The 19,472-nt window shown below is 35.3% G+C and overlaps 2 protein-coding genes and 1 pseudogene across 3 annotated transcripts; all 3 read right to left on the bottom strand.

Annotated features, from left to right (window-relative positions):
* Positions 1-507: 507 nt before the first annotated feature.
* On the bottom strand, positions 508-4,734 carry LOC116116173 (trafficking protein particle complex subunit 3-like). The gene is made up of 6 exons (XM_031402267.1): positions 4,619-4,734; positions 4,440-4,509; positions 4,242-4,339; positions 3,617-3,716; positions 1,753-1,935; positions 508-888 (listed from the first exon to the last, which is right to left on the bottom strand). Exons 2-6 carry the CDS (start codon positions 4,494-4,496, stop codon positions 766-768), a joined length of 561 nt encoding a protein of 186 aa, XP_031258127.1. The 5' UTR covers positions 4,497-4,509; positions 4,619-4,734; the 3' UTR covers positions 508-765.
* Positions 4,735-5,301: 567 nt separating this feature from the next.
* On the bottom strand, positions 5,302-7,539 carry LOC116116176 (urease accessory protein F-like). Of its 2 annotated transcripts, none has more exons than XM_031402271.1 (2): positions 7,187-7,539; positions 5,302-6,264 (listed from the first exon to the last, which is right to left on the bottom strand). In XM_031402271.1, the coding sequence occupies exon 2, from the start codon at positions 6,247-6,249 to the stop codon at positions 5,515-5,517; it is 735 nt and encodes a 244-aa protein (XP_031258131.1). In that variant the 5' UTR covers positions 6,250-6,264; positions 7,187-7,539; the 3' UTR covers positions 5,302-5,514. The 2 variants fall into 2 exon arrangements, with proteins under 2 accessions (XP_031258131.1, XP_031258130.1); XM_031402270.1 differs by having other exon boundaries at positions 5,302-6,316; positions 7,187-7,538.
* A 1,374-nt stretch (positions 7,540-8,913) lies between these two features.
* On the bottom strand, positions 8,914-15,885 carry LOC116116175 (annotated as a pseudogene).
* Positions 15,886-19,472: the final 3,587 nt, after the last annotated feature.

Here is a 19,472-nt window from a genome sequence, read left to right as displayed (position 1 = left end):
TACTTCGACTAATCCTCATAGAGAGTTATCTCACAACAACCCATCGTTACAATCCCCTAAGTAAATCATGGACAAAAGGGCTACCTTTGTGCCCAGTGGAGAATCAAACCTAGAATTGTGGGTTGGACCATTTGCAACCCCATTGATTCGCCCTTACCACTGGACTACCCATGGGTGGGTTATGAGTGATGAAATTTCCCAATAGCTCTAAGGGAGTTGATTAAAATGACAATAGTTACCATCTCAATGGAATTCTAAAGCTCACGAGGTGAGTGATTTTTGCCCATTTGTCATATTATCCTGTAATTAATGAGTCAAGAACTAAATTAATTGAGATAAACTGTAAATAGATATGTGAAGTTGTTATCAAAGTTATTAGAACGAAGGTGATATGCCTTGTCTCTAATAATAGTAGACTTCTTAGTCATCTTCAATTGGCTCAAGGTAAAGTAAGTAGCTACTGCCTAGGACCCATGACCATGATTGGGTTCCTATAAATTTTGTACATTTTGCATAAAAAGTCTCCTGTTCCACAATCGTATAGCCCACCCAGAGAAAATAAATCTAATTACACAAGATTTGAGATATTGAAACAACTAAACATCCATATCAAATTTCGGAGCTTTGAATGGCAGTAATTTTAGCTCTTGTTTTAACTTCAAAACTCATGAGAAATGCATTTATGTAAAAGAAGATAAGCTGTTAAATTGCTATCTTTTAATCCGAACTAAAATAATAAACTCAATATATCACATCAGTAGCATGTTATTCATCATCCTTGTATGGGTACTCTTCCGGAACTTGCTTCACGAGTTTAACCTGAAGCTCGTATGCATCATCCCCTCGAAGCACATCGCGGATCCAAGTGACTTCAGTCTTCAGTGACACCTGGAGTGTTTAGAAATTCAGACCACAATTTTCACAGGGAAGAGAGGAAACTGAAGAAGAAACAAAAATACGGGCAAGAGCACCGTCCAAATTCCTCAATGCGACAACACTAAAGATGCTCAGAACACCACAAAGAGTTGCAATGCAAATACCACCATTTCCTGGATTACGTTGAAAAACAAATGGACCATTCCTCTAGTAACTCAACTCAATTACACCTCATTCCTTTGTCAGAAGAATTGATTATTTCATAGAATCTATATTTTATAAAAGCAAGATATTCCAACACACACACACACACACACACACACACAAAAGATCCTAAGATAGAAACTTATGATATAGAAAATACTCAATAAAGTAGTCATTATAGTAAGAAACATATATACTTTTTCATCTGAAATTTTCACATACAGGGGAGGGACTGTAGCAAAGATATGTCTACAGTAACACACAAAACAAAGTCATACAAGAGGTTTAGAAGTTAGCAATATTCACTACCATGATAACAAAGAGGTTTAAAACAGTAGCATCTTAAAACAGAGGAACTTGCATTTCCATAAAAGGAGTCACGGTCAGCCATGTTGAATTCACCCATCAGCAACATCTTTCTTAGCATATAAAAAGAAATTTTCATAATTACAAGTGCTTCACTTTTCAACTAAGTTTATATAATAAGCTCCATCAATGGACCGGCTCATTTAAGCATTGGTGAAATCTTAACTCTTCACAATAAAACAAATATGAATTGTATCAGGCATGTGGGAGACAGAGAATAGAACACCAAAAGAAAATAAAGCAGTGAGAGACATCCCATAAAAAGGAAGGTATTGAAGGCTGTGCAAAAGAAGAGGTGTTACTCACCATCTCTAGGGCTCCTCTAATGACTCCACTCAAGATGTTGCAATAGTAAAGACCTTGACAGGTATCAGGGAGCTCAACGAAATCCACTAAGGGATTATCTTCCAAAACTATACTGCAGCATGTCCCATCAGCATCCCAGTTGGTCACTGATGCAGTAACCCCTAAGAACATTTTGAAACCCACCTGTACAGAAGCTTTATGAGGTCATAAATTGAGCCTACTTTATGCTTAGAAGAAGAAATTGAGATAGTACATCAACTGCAACCATACAAACATGACTCAGTAAATATTATCAAACCCTTAAACACAAGAAGTATATTTCACTTTTAAAAGCTCAGCTTTTTGGATGAAAACACACCAGCCAAAACCAGCATAAAAGCCATAATATACATGTTGAAAAGAAGCTAAGTACAAGCAGCAGAACCACATAACTATTGGACATCTGTTTAAAGCTGCAAACCAGTCTGGATCAATTAGCTTGGCGACCAGACCAAATCCAAATAGCATGATTCAACAGCTTTCAGAAGAGCAGTAAACCTAGCACCTGAACTGTTCTACTGTAGCCCTAATATAGCAAATTCAAAGACTAACTACATCACAATCAGATTTCAATACTTCTGGGAGCTTCCAGTCATGAGTTCATCACTATATATAGGTCTCTTAAAGCATTACTAACAGAATGCCCACATAATCAAAGTGATCCCAGTCAAATAGGTTCCAACAGTATTTAAGAGATTATGTGTTGATAGGAACTCACTCCAATAACTCAACAATTTGGGTTGGGCCATGGGTCTTTCATGGGTTTGGGTAAAACTCTCCTTGGAAAACCGGCTTGCCAAGGGAGGGTGCCCAAGCCTTTATAACCCACATGCCCACCCTTTTCCCTTTCAATGTGGGATCCTAACATTCCACCACGCTTCCGCAACCGACGTCCACGTCGACCTCTTTACCCCCGTCGACCTCTTTACCCCCGTCGACCTCTTTACCCCTTGGGTGATTATGCAGATCCCCTTTCCCTCGGACCTCCATGCCCTTTCTGGGGTAGCAGCCCGGGCCCAAGGTCAGCCTGCCACGCGTGCGCTGCTACATAGGCGCAGGATCATGCTCTGATACCAATTGATAGGAACTCACTCCAATAACTCAACAATTTGGGTTGGGCCATGAGTCTTTCATGGGCTTGGGTAGAACTCTCTTTGGAAAACCGGCTTGCCAAGGGAGGGTACCCAAGCCTTTATAACCCACATGCCCACCCTTTTCCCTTTCAATGTGGGATCCTAACATGTGTCAACTGTTTAATATATCGCATGGAGATGCATCCTAGATCTTTAAATACACGCACTTACAGGGAGTCATATTTTTAGCTTCTGTTCACAGTTGGCCAAAATTTCAAGCTGAAAATAAAGAACTTAACTTGAATCTTATGTCAGCAAGTATCCAACAGCGACAGAGCAGAACAAAATTGAAGCCACCATAATTTTAATCTGTCATATTTTAGTAGGCAGCATTTATGAAGATCAAACTCATTTAACTGAGTTGAGGCGAAGCTCAACAACACACCTTTATATGTCAGTATATTGTGAATTCAATGAAGCATAATTATGCATGCATCATCAAAGACAGAGATCAATACACATCATTCACTCAATATACCCATGGACAGACTTGGCTGTGTGCTAGTTTTATTAGTCCGGAGCCAACATATATTGTTGATAGTAGTAACAGTTAATGGAATGTGGGAAAAAGAAAAAGAAAGTTATGAACTGATATGTTAAAGCTATATTTGTAAGTAAGGACATTAACAAATTCTGGAACAAAAAGCATGACTTTTTTTTAATTAACGTTAAACCAAGTTACTAAAGTAGACCTTAGCAATCACTTCAGCAGTCTCTTTGAAGTCTATGCATCTGGAGACATTAGATTTTGCCAGAAACTCGTCAACCAGTCGAATTCCAATATTGTAGCCCCTGCAATGTAATCAAATTCAAATGACAACAGCCAGAAATTCACATTGTTCAATCATCTAATACCAGAGATTCCATCAGAGATTACAGCAGAAACACTTAGACCAGTCAGCAGAATAAGATGATTCATCTTAATTCAAAAGTGGACTCAAGACAAAAATTTACGATGTCACACGTCAGTCAAAGAAGTAACCTTGCCATATTAGTTTGATTTTTGAATGCTTATTCTTTTGAATTTTACTTTCAGATCAAATGCAACTGGCTCCCACATAACCAATTCCATCCAAACCAAACTTTTTTTTTTTTCTCCTTCAGGCAGTCTATCTTCAATTATAGTGCTTAATTCAGCTTCATAATTAGACTACTCATTTCGTATTTCCTTCTGCATAGTTTAATACACGATAGTTTACATTTTATGAATAAATAATCTCTTCAATCCTTCAACATCAATAGCTCACTTAACTTGAATTTCCAAAAAAAAAAAAAAAAAAAAAAAAGGTAAAAATGGAAGTAAATTGAGAAGCGTACATTTGATCGAGCTGTTTGTTAACTTCGTCGACCTCTTCCAGATCCGTGAGTAACTGACGCACGGTGGCGCCATAAGTTAAGGTAAAAAGCTCAGCATTCTACACAACGAATTTCAAAGAACGAACAATTCAATTCAACAAACCCAATTTCACAAATAAAAATTTTAGAGATTACACAGTAATTAAATCAAACGGTTACCACGCGTTCCATGTTGGCGAAGATAGCATCACCGGATCGAGGACCAACAGGCGCCATGTTAAGATCTAAACTGAAAACAAGAATTTTCCTTCAATTTGTTTAATGTTTTGTTTTTCAACTTTAAAAATAAATATTAAAATAAAGAGAACAAGTGAAGCTAAACAGAGGAAGTTACTCGCTTTCTTCTCTTCCTCTTATTTAGGTCGTTTTGATTGAATTCAACGGACTGAACTGATTCGCTTGCTCGTTTTCAATTAAATTCCTATCAATTTTAAAGTATTTTACTATTTCTTTCATTTATTTTATTTTCATTTACTCAGTTTAAATTCATTGTTTATTTTACTTCTTAATATATATATATAATTTGAATGATCGAGTGATTCGATAGAGATTCTTAGGTATATTATTTCAAAAGCTCTGAGTTCGAGTCTTACATCGATTGCTAAAAGGTTTCCATTTGACCTTTTACACAGACCGAATAGTTTCAAAATTTCGAAGATTAGTTTGAGATGTGTATAGGTTGGTTTAGACACACCTGATTATCAAACCAAAAAAAGAAAGAAAGAAAGTAAGTTCGAATCTCTCTTTAACTGCAATTAAAATTAACCACTGAAACTTTTACTCGGCCGATAGTACCAAGATCTTAGGGATTGATTTGAGATGTGTGTAAACTAACTCAGATACCCTCGATCATCGAAGAAAAAAAATATATAGAATTCTTTATTCACAAAATAAAGTAAAGGTCTATATATAATAATAAATCACAAATTTATTAAGTCCCCTAATGTTGTTTTATACGAATTAAACTTATATTTAATAATTTAAGATAAAATCTTAATAAATAATAAAAACGGGTTGAACAAACAAAGAGCTTTCATCCAATTTGAAAGGCACTACAAATTCTAACTTCAAGAGCCTCTAAATCCAGAATATCAAATCCATCATCAACATTGTTGAAGGCTAAAACATGTCATCAAGCTATAAACATACAAGTTTCTTCTGAATCAATCAAAATTTACATAGCTCATAGATACATGAATAGAACAAGAAAAATACTGAATCTCTTAGTGAAACTTCAGGAAGAAAACAGTCTGGAAAATAAGTAACCGTGACACCCCTGCACTGTATCAAGTAAAGGAGCCGTTTGGCAAGCTTCCTCCACAGGACGGTCTTTCCATTTCTTCAACATAGCTTCGGCAACAAAACCAATCTGATGCTGCAGTACGGCTGCACCAAGTGGTCCAACTAGATTCAATCTTGTAGCGGCGGAAATAGCATCCCTTGTTGTGACAAACATGTAAGCTTTCTGAGAAATTTCACTTTGCAACCCAAGAAGCCCACAAATAATCCCAAAAACAGGAGCATGGTGGGAAGTGAAAGTGCCAGAGCACAAAGAGATTTCCCTCATGCTTTTGAGAGATGGGATTTCTGTAAAAACAGCAGCAGCTACTCTCATAAGAGCCGACCCTTGTGCAATTGATGCCTTTCGACTTACTTCATTAGTTAAAGTTGCATCCAACATTCTGTCAAGTTTATGCCAGGTTTCTAAAGTCGGACTAACAGTTGCAGAGTACACAAAAGGAAGTAGTAAGCTCCCAGTATTCTCCAACACATGTATCACATGAGTTCGAAGATCATCAGGAGATGAAATAATGCGGGCTTGAACGGCAGCCTCAATACCAAATGAATGAGCAAACCCTCCTGTGGGGAGAATGGAATCAAGGAGTTGCCATTCACTCCAGTGTAAGTCAAATTCAGCAGATCTTGGTCTTTTGCTCCCACAGCTTATTTTCATCTGATCATCCTCCATAGGAGCATGAAGATCCTATGGCAATGATAAATAACGAGCAGATACAAGTAATGAGCAAATCAACATTCTGCAAAAAATGTTACCATAAAATCGTCAACCAAAACAAAGGGGTAATAATTACATATCTACAATTCATAAACAACTAGATGTAGAGTAACTATAGTTTGAATTAACACCTTCTCTCTGAAGGGCTGACGGATGATTAAAAATGTTTCTGAATCATTCAGATTGGAAGTTAATAAACTTCAGACCTTAGAATCCACAACAAAGCGATATCACCATTCATTACAAAGATACATATCACATAACATACCACAAATTGAATATATGAATACCGTAACGCAAAATTTCTTCTTTATTAAGGTTTAATCTAATTCAATCTCGAGAAAACTAGCAATAGACCTTAAATTTTGAATGTTATACAAAAATGCAAAGTGCTTATCAACTTACCTAATGAAATTCAATTGAGTTGTATTTCTGTTTTTTGTAAGTATTCAATGGGTACAATTGTTTGTTATTTTCTAGCTTCATTTTATTTTTAAAGAAAAAAAATCATGCATTTGGGAGATGAGGTTTTTGGCCTTGGTTTTACAATCAAAACATCAGAAACACACATGATCATCTCAATTACATACAAAATTATTCACCACAACCAATAAAGCCTTGAAATTTATTCAACAACAAAACTGCTAACCAGCTCAAAACAATTAATTTCATCTCATATCAAACATTAAAAAAAATCAAAATTTAAATAATTACAGTAATCCAAACACAGCCCATAATTTTTTATCTCTTCTCCACTTCCACATGCAAGGCTTCTCAATAATTGCATTAAGAAACAACAAAGCTGAACAATAGAACAAACTTCTCTGATATCTCAAAAGCCAAATCCACGTAAACAAGTTGCAGCTTAATTAACTTTTGAACACAATATTACCTTTTTGCTGCTTCCACATCAATTTGGTGGCGTTGGGATTGGTAGGCAGAAGTGAGGATGCATCAATAAGTTGTTGGGGTTTCTTACATCAGTAGTTGAGGAGTCGATTTGTGGTGGCGCCGTCGTTGATGGTGGAAACGTGTGTTTCGTTTACTGAGATTTTGGACGTGCGAGGCGAAGTACCGGAGGTACTGTGGTGGCCAAATTAGGTTAATTCTGCGGCTTTCTTCTCGACGAATCCGACTGGACTGTTGCTGTCGCCGGCGGTAACAGTGTGGAGTAGGCGAAATGGATTTGTGACTTGGTATAACAGAGAGACATTGTCAGCAATGTTAAATGACTGAACGCATGTTAAGGTCAGGTCAAGGATATACTTGCTATTTTTTGAAAGATCTGTCCTTGATAAAAAGACAGGACCAATATATTCAGAAGTTATGTCGTATTGGACGTTTGAATATAGGGCAAAATGGTAACTGGATTCAGCCCAGCCATAGGAGGGTTTTTGTAGAGTGGATGCTGGTGAATCGAATGGTGGTGATCGATTGAATATTCGTTGTTAAAATTAACCGAAAATCATCTAAAAACAGAAAACCCTAATTTTGCAATAACCGACAATCGACGAGAAATCAAGTACTGTACTGAGAAAGGTTTTGTAGAAAGGAGATCGAAGGTTCAAATAGTGACAACGGAGAAATTTTTTTCCAATGGAATTGACTTTGGAAAGTAGCAGAATATTAACTTTGGGTGGGAAAGTGATAATTTAAAACTTTTTGGGTGAAAAGGAATTAAGGCAAACCTTGGATGGGAAAAAGTCGTTTCCTCTTTTTTGATTTTTGGTTAGAAAGATTTGTGACAAGTTTTAAAAAAATTAAAAGTTTTGTTATTAATCAATGTTCTGAAAACCAGACCGAACTATGACCCATTAAAGGGTCCGGTTTTTGATTTGACCGGTTTGACAGATTGGATAGGTCAGTTGGACTGTATTCTATAAAATTTTTTTAGTCCCTAAAAGTTTGAAATTCATCAAAAACACCCCTATTAATACTCCCTTAAGGTTTGAAATTTGTCCAAAACACCCCTATCACGCGAAAAGACCGTTGATGGTGGCGGCAGCGACGATCGACGACCAATTGAGGTTTGGAATCATGGGGCTTTTGATGTACAGGTGCCAGCGAATCTAATGGTGGCGCTGGGGAGTTCCATCGGCGCGGTAACTCGCCGGAATCAACAAAAGAAATCCGACGGTTGCGTAAACTTTAGGTGGATGGTGAGTCACAAAGGCTGGACGACGACGACTGAAAATGGCTGGGTTTTGTCGTGGAGATGCCGTCCCATCTAATGGTCGTGTTTTTGCCCTCGAACGATGCCGGAATCCGACGAGATTTAGCTGCGATTGGACCGCGATTCGACACTATTCCAACTATCAAACCACAATCCAATCCAATTTAAATCAAAATAACAATTTTTTATATATACCAGACCGGATTTGCCGCAAGTTGTCGATCAAACTGGTCCAACAGGACAGTCCGATCCGATTTTCAGAACATTGTTATTAATTTTAGATCATCCAAATTTCTATGTATTTTAATTAAGGGATCTAGCACGTTACAAATTGTTTGGATTTAATTGATGATGGAAAATGAAAAACAAGAGAGGTGTACATTTTGGGGTCATCAAACATCTCCAGATAAATCATTGGTATAAAGCAATCTCTATGAAAATTAAGCAAATAATAAAACATTTCACTTTCTCAAATTACATCAAAGAATGTGGAAGCATGTACTTCAAGTTACATGGTGTACATTACAATTGTCATTCGACATGGCAAGAACTCAGGTTTGCTTGATCAAAAAAGGATGAGCAATCAAAGAGAATCTAGGTTTTCTAAATTGGACCTCAAATAGGTAACAGGAATAGGAGCAGCAGATCCGAGAAGGGTCGGAAAAGTATACGGAAGGAAAGCATATATCATATTTGTACAATGTAGTCGGCTGAGCTGCTAAGCGCCCTTGTGGTTAACCCAGGGCTTGATCACGGCAACCACTATGATTGCAACAATGATGAGAAGAATGATAATGGCAATGCACATCCACTTCCTGGAACTCTTCTGTAACTTCTTTGCCTTTTGGAGTGCAGTGTTTCCTGATTGCACATGATCTACTGCACTGGACACCTAAAAACAGGGAAGACGGACATGAAACGGGGAAATTAATACCACCCCCAGGATACATATTTATATATATCCAATGTTAAAGTTTTCAACACTAATTTATTCCGATGCAGATATTCTGATATGAATATTATTATATTTTCCATTGACAATGTGTTCTCATGCAGAGATTTTTCTGATGTGGACATTACTATATTTTTTCTTTGTCAATGTGTACTCGTGCAGAGATTTTTCTGCAATGGACGTCATTATGTTTTTCATTGTCAATGTGTACTCATGCAGAGATCTTGTATCAAGCACGATTATTTCTCCATTTTTTAAGCATACAAGGAGAGTAGTTAAATTTACCTGAGATTCTATGTTGTCAATCATGTCTCCCTGTGCATCCACCAATACAGCCATATCCAGAAAGATCTGCATAAGACAAGTGATTTAAATATAGAATCAAAATATATTCTTTCTTTCGGCCGTTCAGATTTCAAAGTCATTGATGGCAGACCATGCCTCTTTTAAGACTGTTTGGCTGCTCTCATCCATCAGGTTGGGCCAATCAAATTACGTGAATAGAAAGCTATCAGGCTGGACTAAGTGAAATTGTTAGGACTGTATCGGTTTCCACTGGAAATGTGGCAACACTACCCAACATTTGCCTACTTCTGCTGCACAACCCAGATATTCCTAAATGCCGAGTTTGTGCGCAACACTTGAAAGTCCAATGGGAAAAGCACACTACCTTTACTACCATTTAAACCACTAAAGGAGCATTTGAATCATATAATGTTTTATTATAGGGATATATTATATTAACAGAAAAAAAGATCACCTTGAAGATTATTGGAAATGTTTATAATATGTTTAATTGGTTCGAATAAATTGGTGAATAATATGTTTGATTGGAAGGATAAATGGATTGGTATGTTATATATATTACTAAATTGCCTTTATTTTTAAATATTAATACAATAGTATTTTTTATTATTATTTTTTAAATTGTCGTTTAGCCCTCTACATTTGAAAATTTGCTAACACATCCCAGCCATTAAAACTTTAATTTATAGCAAAATCACCCCCACCCACCCCAAGCCACTGCTGGCAGCTAGACACCACAACCCGTTACCATTGGCAGTCAACGAAATTGTGCATAACTGGCCGTATATGACTGACCGTACACCGGCAAAGCCGAAAATAGTCATGGATCATAAATCCATGTTCGAAAAACGGCTAGATCTATAGCCATTTCACGGCCACATCTTTGGCAAGGAAACAGCCATAGAAATGTCAGATCTGGCCGTTTTCAGCCTTGGATCTGTAATCCATAACTGGAAAAGGCCTTATCGGCACACGACCGGCCAGATCCCGCGGTCGTGCACCATTACAACGACTGGTGCCAACGGTGGTGAGTCACACTGATAGTGGTCTTGGGAGGCTGGGGGGTATTTTTGTTAGCTTCTAAATTTTTTTGTGGTTGAGGTGTTTTAGCTAATTTCTCAAATGTAGGGGGGGTTGGGTAATTGTTATTTGGTAGACATTTGAGGACAATTGTGTCTAAAATGCTTTTTAATTAAGGGCAAAATGGGAAAAAAAAATCATATTATCCTAATAATGTTTTAATAACACCCTTTTGCAAGGTAATATGATTACCCCCCACATTACCAACAGTAATCCCTATTTGCAATAAAAGATTACCGTAATATTTTATTACTTGCATACCAAACACAGGAATCTTGCAAAATAAATGAATATTACCTTATTTACCCCGACAAACGGCCCTAAAGGATAACTTTAATTGCTATTGGCAAAATAGTCCCAAAGGTTTAATTTAATTTTCTTGATAAACAAAATTCCACACTGCAATAAATTAATGAAATACCTGTTGTAACTCAAGAAGCTTCCTTTCCAAATCCCTAACAGCATCATGGCGCTCTTGAATTTCGCCAGGGTGTCCTTATCTGCAAAAAACCATATATCGATTATTAATATCCATGAATACTCCCAAGAAGTACCCAAAAATATCATTCCCATCCGCCGATCCACCCCAATCTCCAACCAACAAAAAAACGGTTTGACAAAGGAAGAACAAACGCTTTTGACAAAAAGTATGGTAGTAGAAATAAAGAAAGACAAACCTGGCCCCGCCCTTGTTCCTGGTTGCCTTCTGGAATATTTGTTCACTGTCTCCAGTCTCAATCAATTGTCAATTGTCTGTACATTGTTCAATAGTGAGATATGAGTTACAAGAAGCCAGATTACTTAGAATTCTGGGAAGTAATTTTACCTCTTCATCCGCAGTTGCGCCAGTTACTGAACCATTCAAATCAGAAACACAAACAATTAGCTGCATAGTGGAAGGCCAGAGCATTGTATTCAGTATATAAACCATTAATAATAAAGGGCTGGGTTCAAACCTGTATAAACACGCCTCTCTCAACACCTCTCGGTACTCTTGATGGAGGTTTCCTTAGAACCTGCAAAAATAAAAAAATATTAAGGAACTGTATTGAAAGATTCAAAACACCATAAGAGTTTATACCAAACTTCTTTTTAAAAAATTAAAAAACAAAGGAATCTTATCCGATTTATTTATATCTGAACTACCGAATTCTGCCCTTTATCTTTAACTTCTTTTCAACGCTCTACAACAAAAATAGGGTTACCAAGTCAGTCATGGTGGGTCTGACAGCTGAAACTCTATTATGCACCAAAATCAAAAAGTTGTTCAAACCATGTCCTCTCTCACGAGAGCATCAAATAGAATTTAAACTTCAGGACTTTACAGATGGTAGCTCTGGTGCATTTCTCTACCCATTGAATGTTCATGTCATTATCAATAGATCAAATCATTAAAGGACTCAAGAAATTTCAGAGAAGATATTGTTCACATAACAGTGTAGTGGTAAACAGTAAGGAAAGAAGAAATATAGAGAGGAAATGTAAATTACAGAGTTGTTGCAGTTCTTGATCTATCCACACCCGTTCTTTTCCACACCCAGGCTTCTGCCTATTGGCTAAATTCTGGAACACATAAAAGAATGGACACATAAGCGATCCAAGAACTACAAATCATAGACAAAAGCAGCAAGTTTTCTTACCTCTCTATCCAGTTCTTCAATCTTCGACTTTAGAAAACGGCAATCTTTCCAACTTCATCAACATCTTTTCCATTCGCTTCTTGATTGCTAAGACGAGAACAGGATCCATCATTATAATTTATCAAGTTAAAAAAAACTGCAACTACATTAAGTTGATGAATAGAAGAAAATAAAAAATTAAAAAAACTTGACCATAATGGATCTAAAAGCATGCACAGAAGAAACTATTCAAATTTTGTGGACAATGTGGAAATTTGATGGTTTCCACCCCACACAGAAACACGTCTGTATGAAGTGGCATAAACAGGACTCCACAAATGTAAATATATGTCTCAGTGGCTAACAGAAAGCAGCTTGTGGCTCACAGATATCTCATGAAGGTCTTCTTGTTCTTGTTATTGAAATCTGCATGGTTTTATCACCTGTCAAACTTCAAACTACTGTTGCTCTTACGATTCTTGAGCATTGCAAAATACAACCTGGGGCTTGGTTTGACACGTGAAAATATGTATGGGCAATACAGTGAAACTTATTGTATAAAATATTATATTTATAAAGACTCCCATCTTCTAAAGCAAGTTGTTTTACTTGATTTACAAAAAGGAAGAAATGGAAGAAAAAGGAATATCTATATAAAAAATAAATGCAATTGAAGATCAAAAAGAACTGATGAGATTACTGATTACCTTTCAGGCAGGAGCCTTGGTCACAGACTTTGACTCCTATGTGCATCCTGAATTGTGATGTGCAGGAAAATGAAAATAAAGCACACATTAGAAAAAGCAGGTCAATAATACATTGAAGATCTAGCTCTTTCTTGCTTAACACTATTCAAGTTGAATTTCGACTCATATTTTCTCAACAATACCTTTAATAACTGATGGTGAAAATAACTAGGGCATAAATCCAGCATAAATGCAAATAAGAAGACTATGTTAATGTACATGAAAGACCAGTCCATTTTATTTTCCCTCTAGGAAGGCTCAGTTCTAACTGCAATAAAGTTCAATTCTGATGTATTCTTAGATATGTCAACTACAGATTTTCTGCAATTGGAATTTCTAAATTCTTCTACTCAATCATCTTGTAAAAACATTTACACTTGATCTGGTAAACTCCTAACCAGATCTTCTTGCATCCCAAAGTAGCATCTTTAAAAATAAATAAAAATAAGATAGAAAATACGCACACCAAAAAAAAAAAAAAAAAAAAAAAAAAAATTCTAAATGACCCCCTCTAAAGAAATGATTTTGAACATTTTTCCTAACATAAAACACGATGACTAGACAGTTAAAATGCTGTCAACAAAACTTCCAACCAAATCAACATCACCAGAAAAAGAAATTTTCTACCTGGAGCTTTTTAAGTAGTTTCTCAAGCTTTGCATATTCTTTATCGATCTCTTGAACTGCCAAAATAGGAAAAAAACGATATGATAAGATGTAATATATATCTAAGACTCATATTGATTATCCAAACATTGTATTTAGCCATAATAATTATAATAAAAACAGATGACAATTGACAAGAAAGGACTAAAAAGGCAGAAAAGAATGTAACTACGTTGATCTTCCTTCAGCCTTGTCACATAAGAAACAAACGAAGTAAGAAGTTGAAATCACCTTTTTAAAGAAACTTTCCAAGCCCAGTTCTCGGAATTCATTTGTGCCCCTAACTCAATATCTCCCCCTCTGGAACTTGACTCCGAGGGAGCTCAAAAGAATTCTGCAAAAGTCATTAAGTTATTAGCAGATAAACTCAGCACCAAACTTTAAATTTTAACCATAACAGCACCAGTTCATCTATGAAGCAATTAGCCCATACAATAAAGACAAGCTCAAAAAGCCTCTCAGATGTTCAGTTGCATATGAACTCGAAACTCGACACAGTAAAAACCTTATGAACTATATTAAACTAAAGCCAGGCCAAGTTAAACCAAAAAAGCCCTTTCAAGAACTCACCACTGACCCTAGGACATAAATAAATAGAAAGATGACAGTTACGTATTATGCAGATCCTATACAATGTAATTACAGTTGACAATTATTAAGTACATTATTCTTTGTTTCAGATCATTATTAATTTCTTTCATGCAGTAATTCTTCTAGAGCACACAAATTTAATCATGTCCAATATGACCAAAAGAGCCACAAGATCTCAGAAACTCTATAACAAAATCAGGTTTCAATCAAGTCACATAACATAAATACGAATTTTTCTTGTTCTTTTTCTTTTTTTTTTTTTTAAGGAAACCAAAAAAGTGTAATCATATTAGTGAAAAATAAGCTCTTTTGATCATCAGAAACAACCATTATCTACCAGATGCAACTCACTATTATGACAATTTGAATCTTAGTCCTTAATTAAACCACGAGTCATTTTATGATACCGACAGTTGCATTATGAATCGAGACCTTATAGAAGGATAATAGCTAATCCTTTTGCAATGGTCTCCAAAACATGGTATCCATATCTCAAAGTAGAGTTTTCCTATACACACATCAGAAATTCATTCTAAATCATCAAAGTTTGCTACAGCATTTGTATTTTATGGGTCTCAGAACATCAATAATTCCAAGAAACCATTCACCAAATAAGCAGAATAATCTTAAACTGAATTCATGCTACTAATTAATTCAATTGATCTCCTCGAAAACTTGAAGCTGATCATCCTTGTTATAAACCTTTTTACAACAAAATTTTTAGGTACTTCTTAAAACGATGTAGCTTCATTTCATTCCATTTATCTCTTTCCAGCAACAAACAGAAAATTCTAAGCTCCAATATAAAAGAAATAAATAAAATTTAAAATTCCGTAGGTCAACAATCTTAATTCTTAATTGTAAATAAAACAAACAGGATTAAACAAAACTAATACAACCATCACAATCAAAACAGAACCAAGACAAAACAAATTCCACGTCCTCACAATCAAACAAAATAAAACCTAAATTAATTTACAACACTTAAAAAAATTAAAAACAAATATGCGAGCTGATAAACTTACTCCTAAGAGGTCGTTCATTGTGGAAGAAGCTTGAAGACGAACCTCGAGAGAATAAATAAACAAACACTTATTCGGTTACAAACCGAAACAATCAGAAATCCAGATCTAAATAAACTGAACAATGTGTTTTAATTTTTAATGAACTTGTAGATTCAAGACCTGGTTTCCACAAACAGAAACAAAATCAGGCCTTGTTTGGGCTTTCGTTTCTTCTCAGATAGAAAGAGAGATAGAAACAGCGAGTTGGAGATTTTCTTGTGCAACGAGAGATCAGTGGCAGCCTTTTTTTTAGCGAAATCGTCTACAACGCGTTTCAGAAGCTCATCAGATTCTCACCCTGCGATATATTATGATTTAAACTTTGATCTAATCTCAACCGTTAGGTCGGTCAAGATCCTTTTGTGTGGCATAAAGATGCGTTCGTTGTAGAAGATTATAGTTCCGGTTTCTTAACAGTGTCACCGTTAATGAATTTGTTTTGTTACGAAAGGAATTTTTAAATTATTAATTTCTTGATTAAATATCATAAATGACTATTATAACCTTTGAGGCGAGCGAGGGAAAGATGATTGGTGAGGGTAATTATGGCATTATATTGGATCTGAATTAATTGATTAATGAAATGGAGAAAGTGAATATCCGAGTTGGAAGCATGACTTAATTAATGATTTGTTTTTTGGAAAATTGGGTTTAAGTGGGCCCTTCGTCCACCTAAGTTAAACTGGCAATTTTTGGATCATCGAGTTTGCCAGTTGTCCTTTTTTAGCCTTAAAAAAAAAAAGATAATAGGGATAATCACAAGTGTGTCCCTAAGTTTTAGTATAATTCCTATTTAGTCTCATATAATTTTTGATAACCTTTTGGTCTCTAACTCCCTATTAGTATTAGTAACTTTTTGATTCGTGAGATTTGCTAATGATATTTTAACCAAACGTTAGGGACAAAATTGTTATTTTTCTGAAATAATATCAACTACTACATTATTATGTTTGGAGTTAAATACATTTTAGTCCTTGAGGTTTGACCTAGGTAGACGAGGTCTGGTAGAATCTAAAAGTAACCTTAGGTCCTTATTAGTTAATTACTATTGATATGAGTAAATTTGGTTTACCAATCATGACAATTCATCATCGCCAAACCTCGAACAATAAAATGTTTAGGTCCTCATTCTATAAATCATGAAATCGTCCCTTAACTATTACCACATTATGTTACTTGATGTGAATAATATGGATAAAGATTAATTAGTTTTTATATTAAGATAGCTAAATGTGTGTGATAATAAAATTAAACATTGTTCAACATATTTTTTGAATAGGTAATAGTAATTTTAATAGTGGATTTTTTAAAGATAATAAAAAACAAACTTCATAGGTTAAGGAAAACACTTACATATAAACTTTGTAAGGACACTTTTCCAAATATAAAATGGAGAAAATTGAGAGAAAGCGGAGATAGATTAATTACATAATATATACTTCAATCCAATTTCAACGTGGCTTAATTACAAATATTTACAGAGCCCAATATCGAAATTCTAAATATGATCATGCTGCGTAAAACTGAATTGCTCCGATTTGGCCATTATGAATTATGCGCATATCTTGCATATTAAAAGCTCCTAGAATAGATTTACTTTCTTCGGGCAATATTGCTCCACTGAAATATCCTTCATCCTGACTTGCAATGCTGACAAACCCGGAATCTACTTCGGGCAATAAGTGAGGTAAATGGAGCTCCTGAATCTATGAAGAAACCAGTATCAGAGGAAGGGTCGAAGGTACCTGGTGGTAAATTTAAGCGAGAACCTCCCACACTTATATTTAAAAGACGAAGGTAATGGTAATCTGTATCTTCAACCAGTACATAATTCGTTGTTGGAATGTTATGTGAAGGAATAAAAACATCCGCCCCAAACCTCAGTATATGAGGATGCACATCGAATGGAAAATTATCATCACAGGGAACAATACAATAAGAGTAGACATATGACAATTGGGACACTAGTGAAATTGGATTCAAGTTTAATCCCAAGATCTCAGAAATACTATTGTCTTCATCAAAAGCAAAACTGAATTTGTCGTTATTAGTGGAGCAACCGAAGAGAAGAGTAAATGTTTCCGTATCACCATTGTCGTTCACTAAAAAATTAAATGATTCGAAAGATGCAAAACATATTGTCGGGCCACTGATATCTTCACCGTAACCATATTGCATACTGTAGGCGCAATTTCCATCAACACATTGGAAAAGGCTGCCTTCTTCATCATGGTTACAATTTGGGTGATTACAAGAAATTCTACGGTAAGTAGAGGAAGCTCGCCGATCGTAAAGGGGAGAAGTTTGGTGGAAACAATTTACGCAAGTTTGACGCTGTGTCCAAACTTGCGGACTACCAGTATCCACCATTAAATACACATATCGAGTTGGGTTTCCGATTAACATCTGCGCCATAGAGCTTGACGGTCCACAGCAGAAAATGCTTGTCGTCATCGAATGTCGAATTTTGAGTGGAAAGCAATTTTGTCAGTTTAGCTTTAGCCAGGGTAACATTAACCATTCTCTCAATCTTTTGGCCGTGAGGTTTATATAAGGGGGACTCCCGAGAGATTATTGTTGCTGCAAAACCAAAACTATGTCTGGAAAATATGACTAGACTTTGCAAAACCAATACAACAGCGATTCTGGGGAATTTAAGCCCCGCCATTATTTATTTTCCAACAGTAAGGAATTGAGTCCCCATTCCCAACTCAACTACTTATAATAAATAATGGTTCCAACAACCTTAACTATTATTTGTTAGAGACATTTAATTAACACAAAATAGTAAAAAGATATCAGTTTTTCAATTAATAATATCCAATATAGTTGATGTTAAATATTGATACAACCTATGATGTCTAAAAATGTTTAAATTTTTTACTTGTAAGTAAACCCTAAATTTATATATAAAATTCATAATTAATTATCATATAATATTCAAGATTTTTAATTCTATTAAATAATTTTAATTTTCTAATTTCTGAATATTTTTACTTTAGAATTTATTCTGTTGTTTTCATTCTCATCTTCCTTTGCTTTCTAAAATCTTAAACAAAAAAATAACTTTGTTCCTTTTTTACAAAATATTGCAATAAATTCATATTATAGTATAAAATTTTCAAAATGAATATTGTCTTCTTTTTTCTTTCTTTTTATACGTTTTTAAAGACAAAACTCACTATATTAAATATGTACTTTATTGTCAATTCCGCCCTTGTTTAAAAATGAGGTTTTTATTCAAATTAAAAGCTAAAAATGTCTTTTTCAAAAATATATATTTATTTCTAATAAGTATATAAGGTCTTTGCCACATGAATCACAAAGTTTTTCTTGCCTGGTAGTGTTTTATATATTGTTGATACGAAAATTCGTACCAACCAAAGAGATGTGATTGACTTTGGCGGAATTGAAACAAATATGTGCGTGATTTAATGAAAACCGGCAATGTAAGCAAAAAATGCAATAAAATTAAACAACACAAACATAATTTTTAAAGTGTTTTAGCAAGTTTGATTTTGAGCTTACATCCACTGTTAACTTATTGCCTTTTGAGAGATTACAAGCAATATAAGTCTTTTCTCAACAAAAATGCTAACTCCTTTTTCATATTTGGAGGTGATATTTATACAAGATTACAGTAAAGGAAAGAGAGAGAAATTCGGGATTGTAATGAGATTTGATAAGCAATTCTGTGATTTCAGTGATTGCGCGGATACTGGCCTGATCTTATCTCCCTCGAGATGTTCAAGATAAGGCTTATCTAGTGACCTGTCGAACAACTGTAATGAATGGTCATGACGAGCTCATTATGGGTCGAACTCCAACATTCCGTGACCATAAGGTCACATCTATCTACTGATTACCAGGCTACTGAAACCCTTGAACTTACGGAAAAATTTACACACAACATATATAAATTGGAAGACATATTTTAAATGGAAAGGTAGTGACAGATCTCACATGTTAAGGTTATGGGCA

Source organism: Pistacia vera, unplaced genomic scaffold (genome assembly GCF_008641045.1).
Source record: "Pistacia vera cultivar Batoury unplaced genomic scaffold, PisVer_v2 Contig763, whole genome shotgun sequence".
Classification (NCBI taxonomy): Eukaryota; Viridiplantae; Streptophyta; class Magnoliopsida; order Sapindales; family Anacardiaceae; genus Pistacia; species Pistacia vera.
Note: the sequence above shows the minus strand (reverse complement) of the source record. Positions and strands in the feature narration are given on the sequence as shown.

What these genes read in the sequence shown, in the direction of transcription:
- LOC116116173 (XM_031402267.1), bottom strand. Translation starts at nt 4,496, where the DNA reads ATGGCGCCTGTTGGTCCTCGATCCGGTGATGCTATCTTCGCCAACATG. An exon ending in AACAAACAGCTCGATCAAAT is followed by an intron (nt 3,717 to 4,241) that starts GTACGCTTCTCA and finishes ATTACATTGCAG; the next exon opens with GGGCTACAATATTGGAATTC. An exon ending in TTAGAGGAGCCCTAGAGATG is followed by an intron (nt 889 to 1,752) that starts GTGAGTAACACC and finishes TAAACACTCCAG; the next exon opens with GTGTCACTGAAGACTGAAGT.
- LOC116116176 (XM_031402271.1), bottom strand. Translation starts at nt 6,249, where the DNA reads ATGGAGGATGATCAGATGAAAATAAGCTGTGGGAGCAAAAGACCAAGA.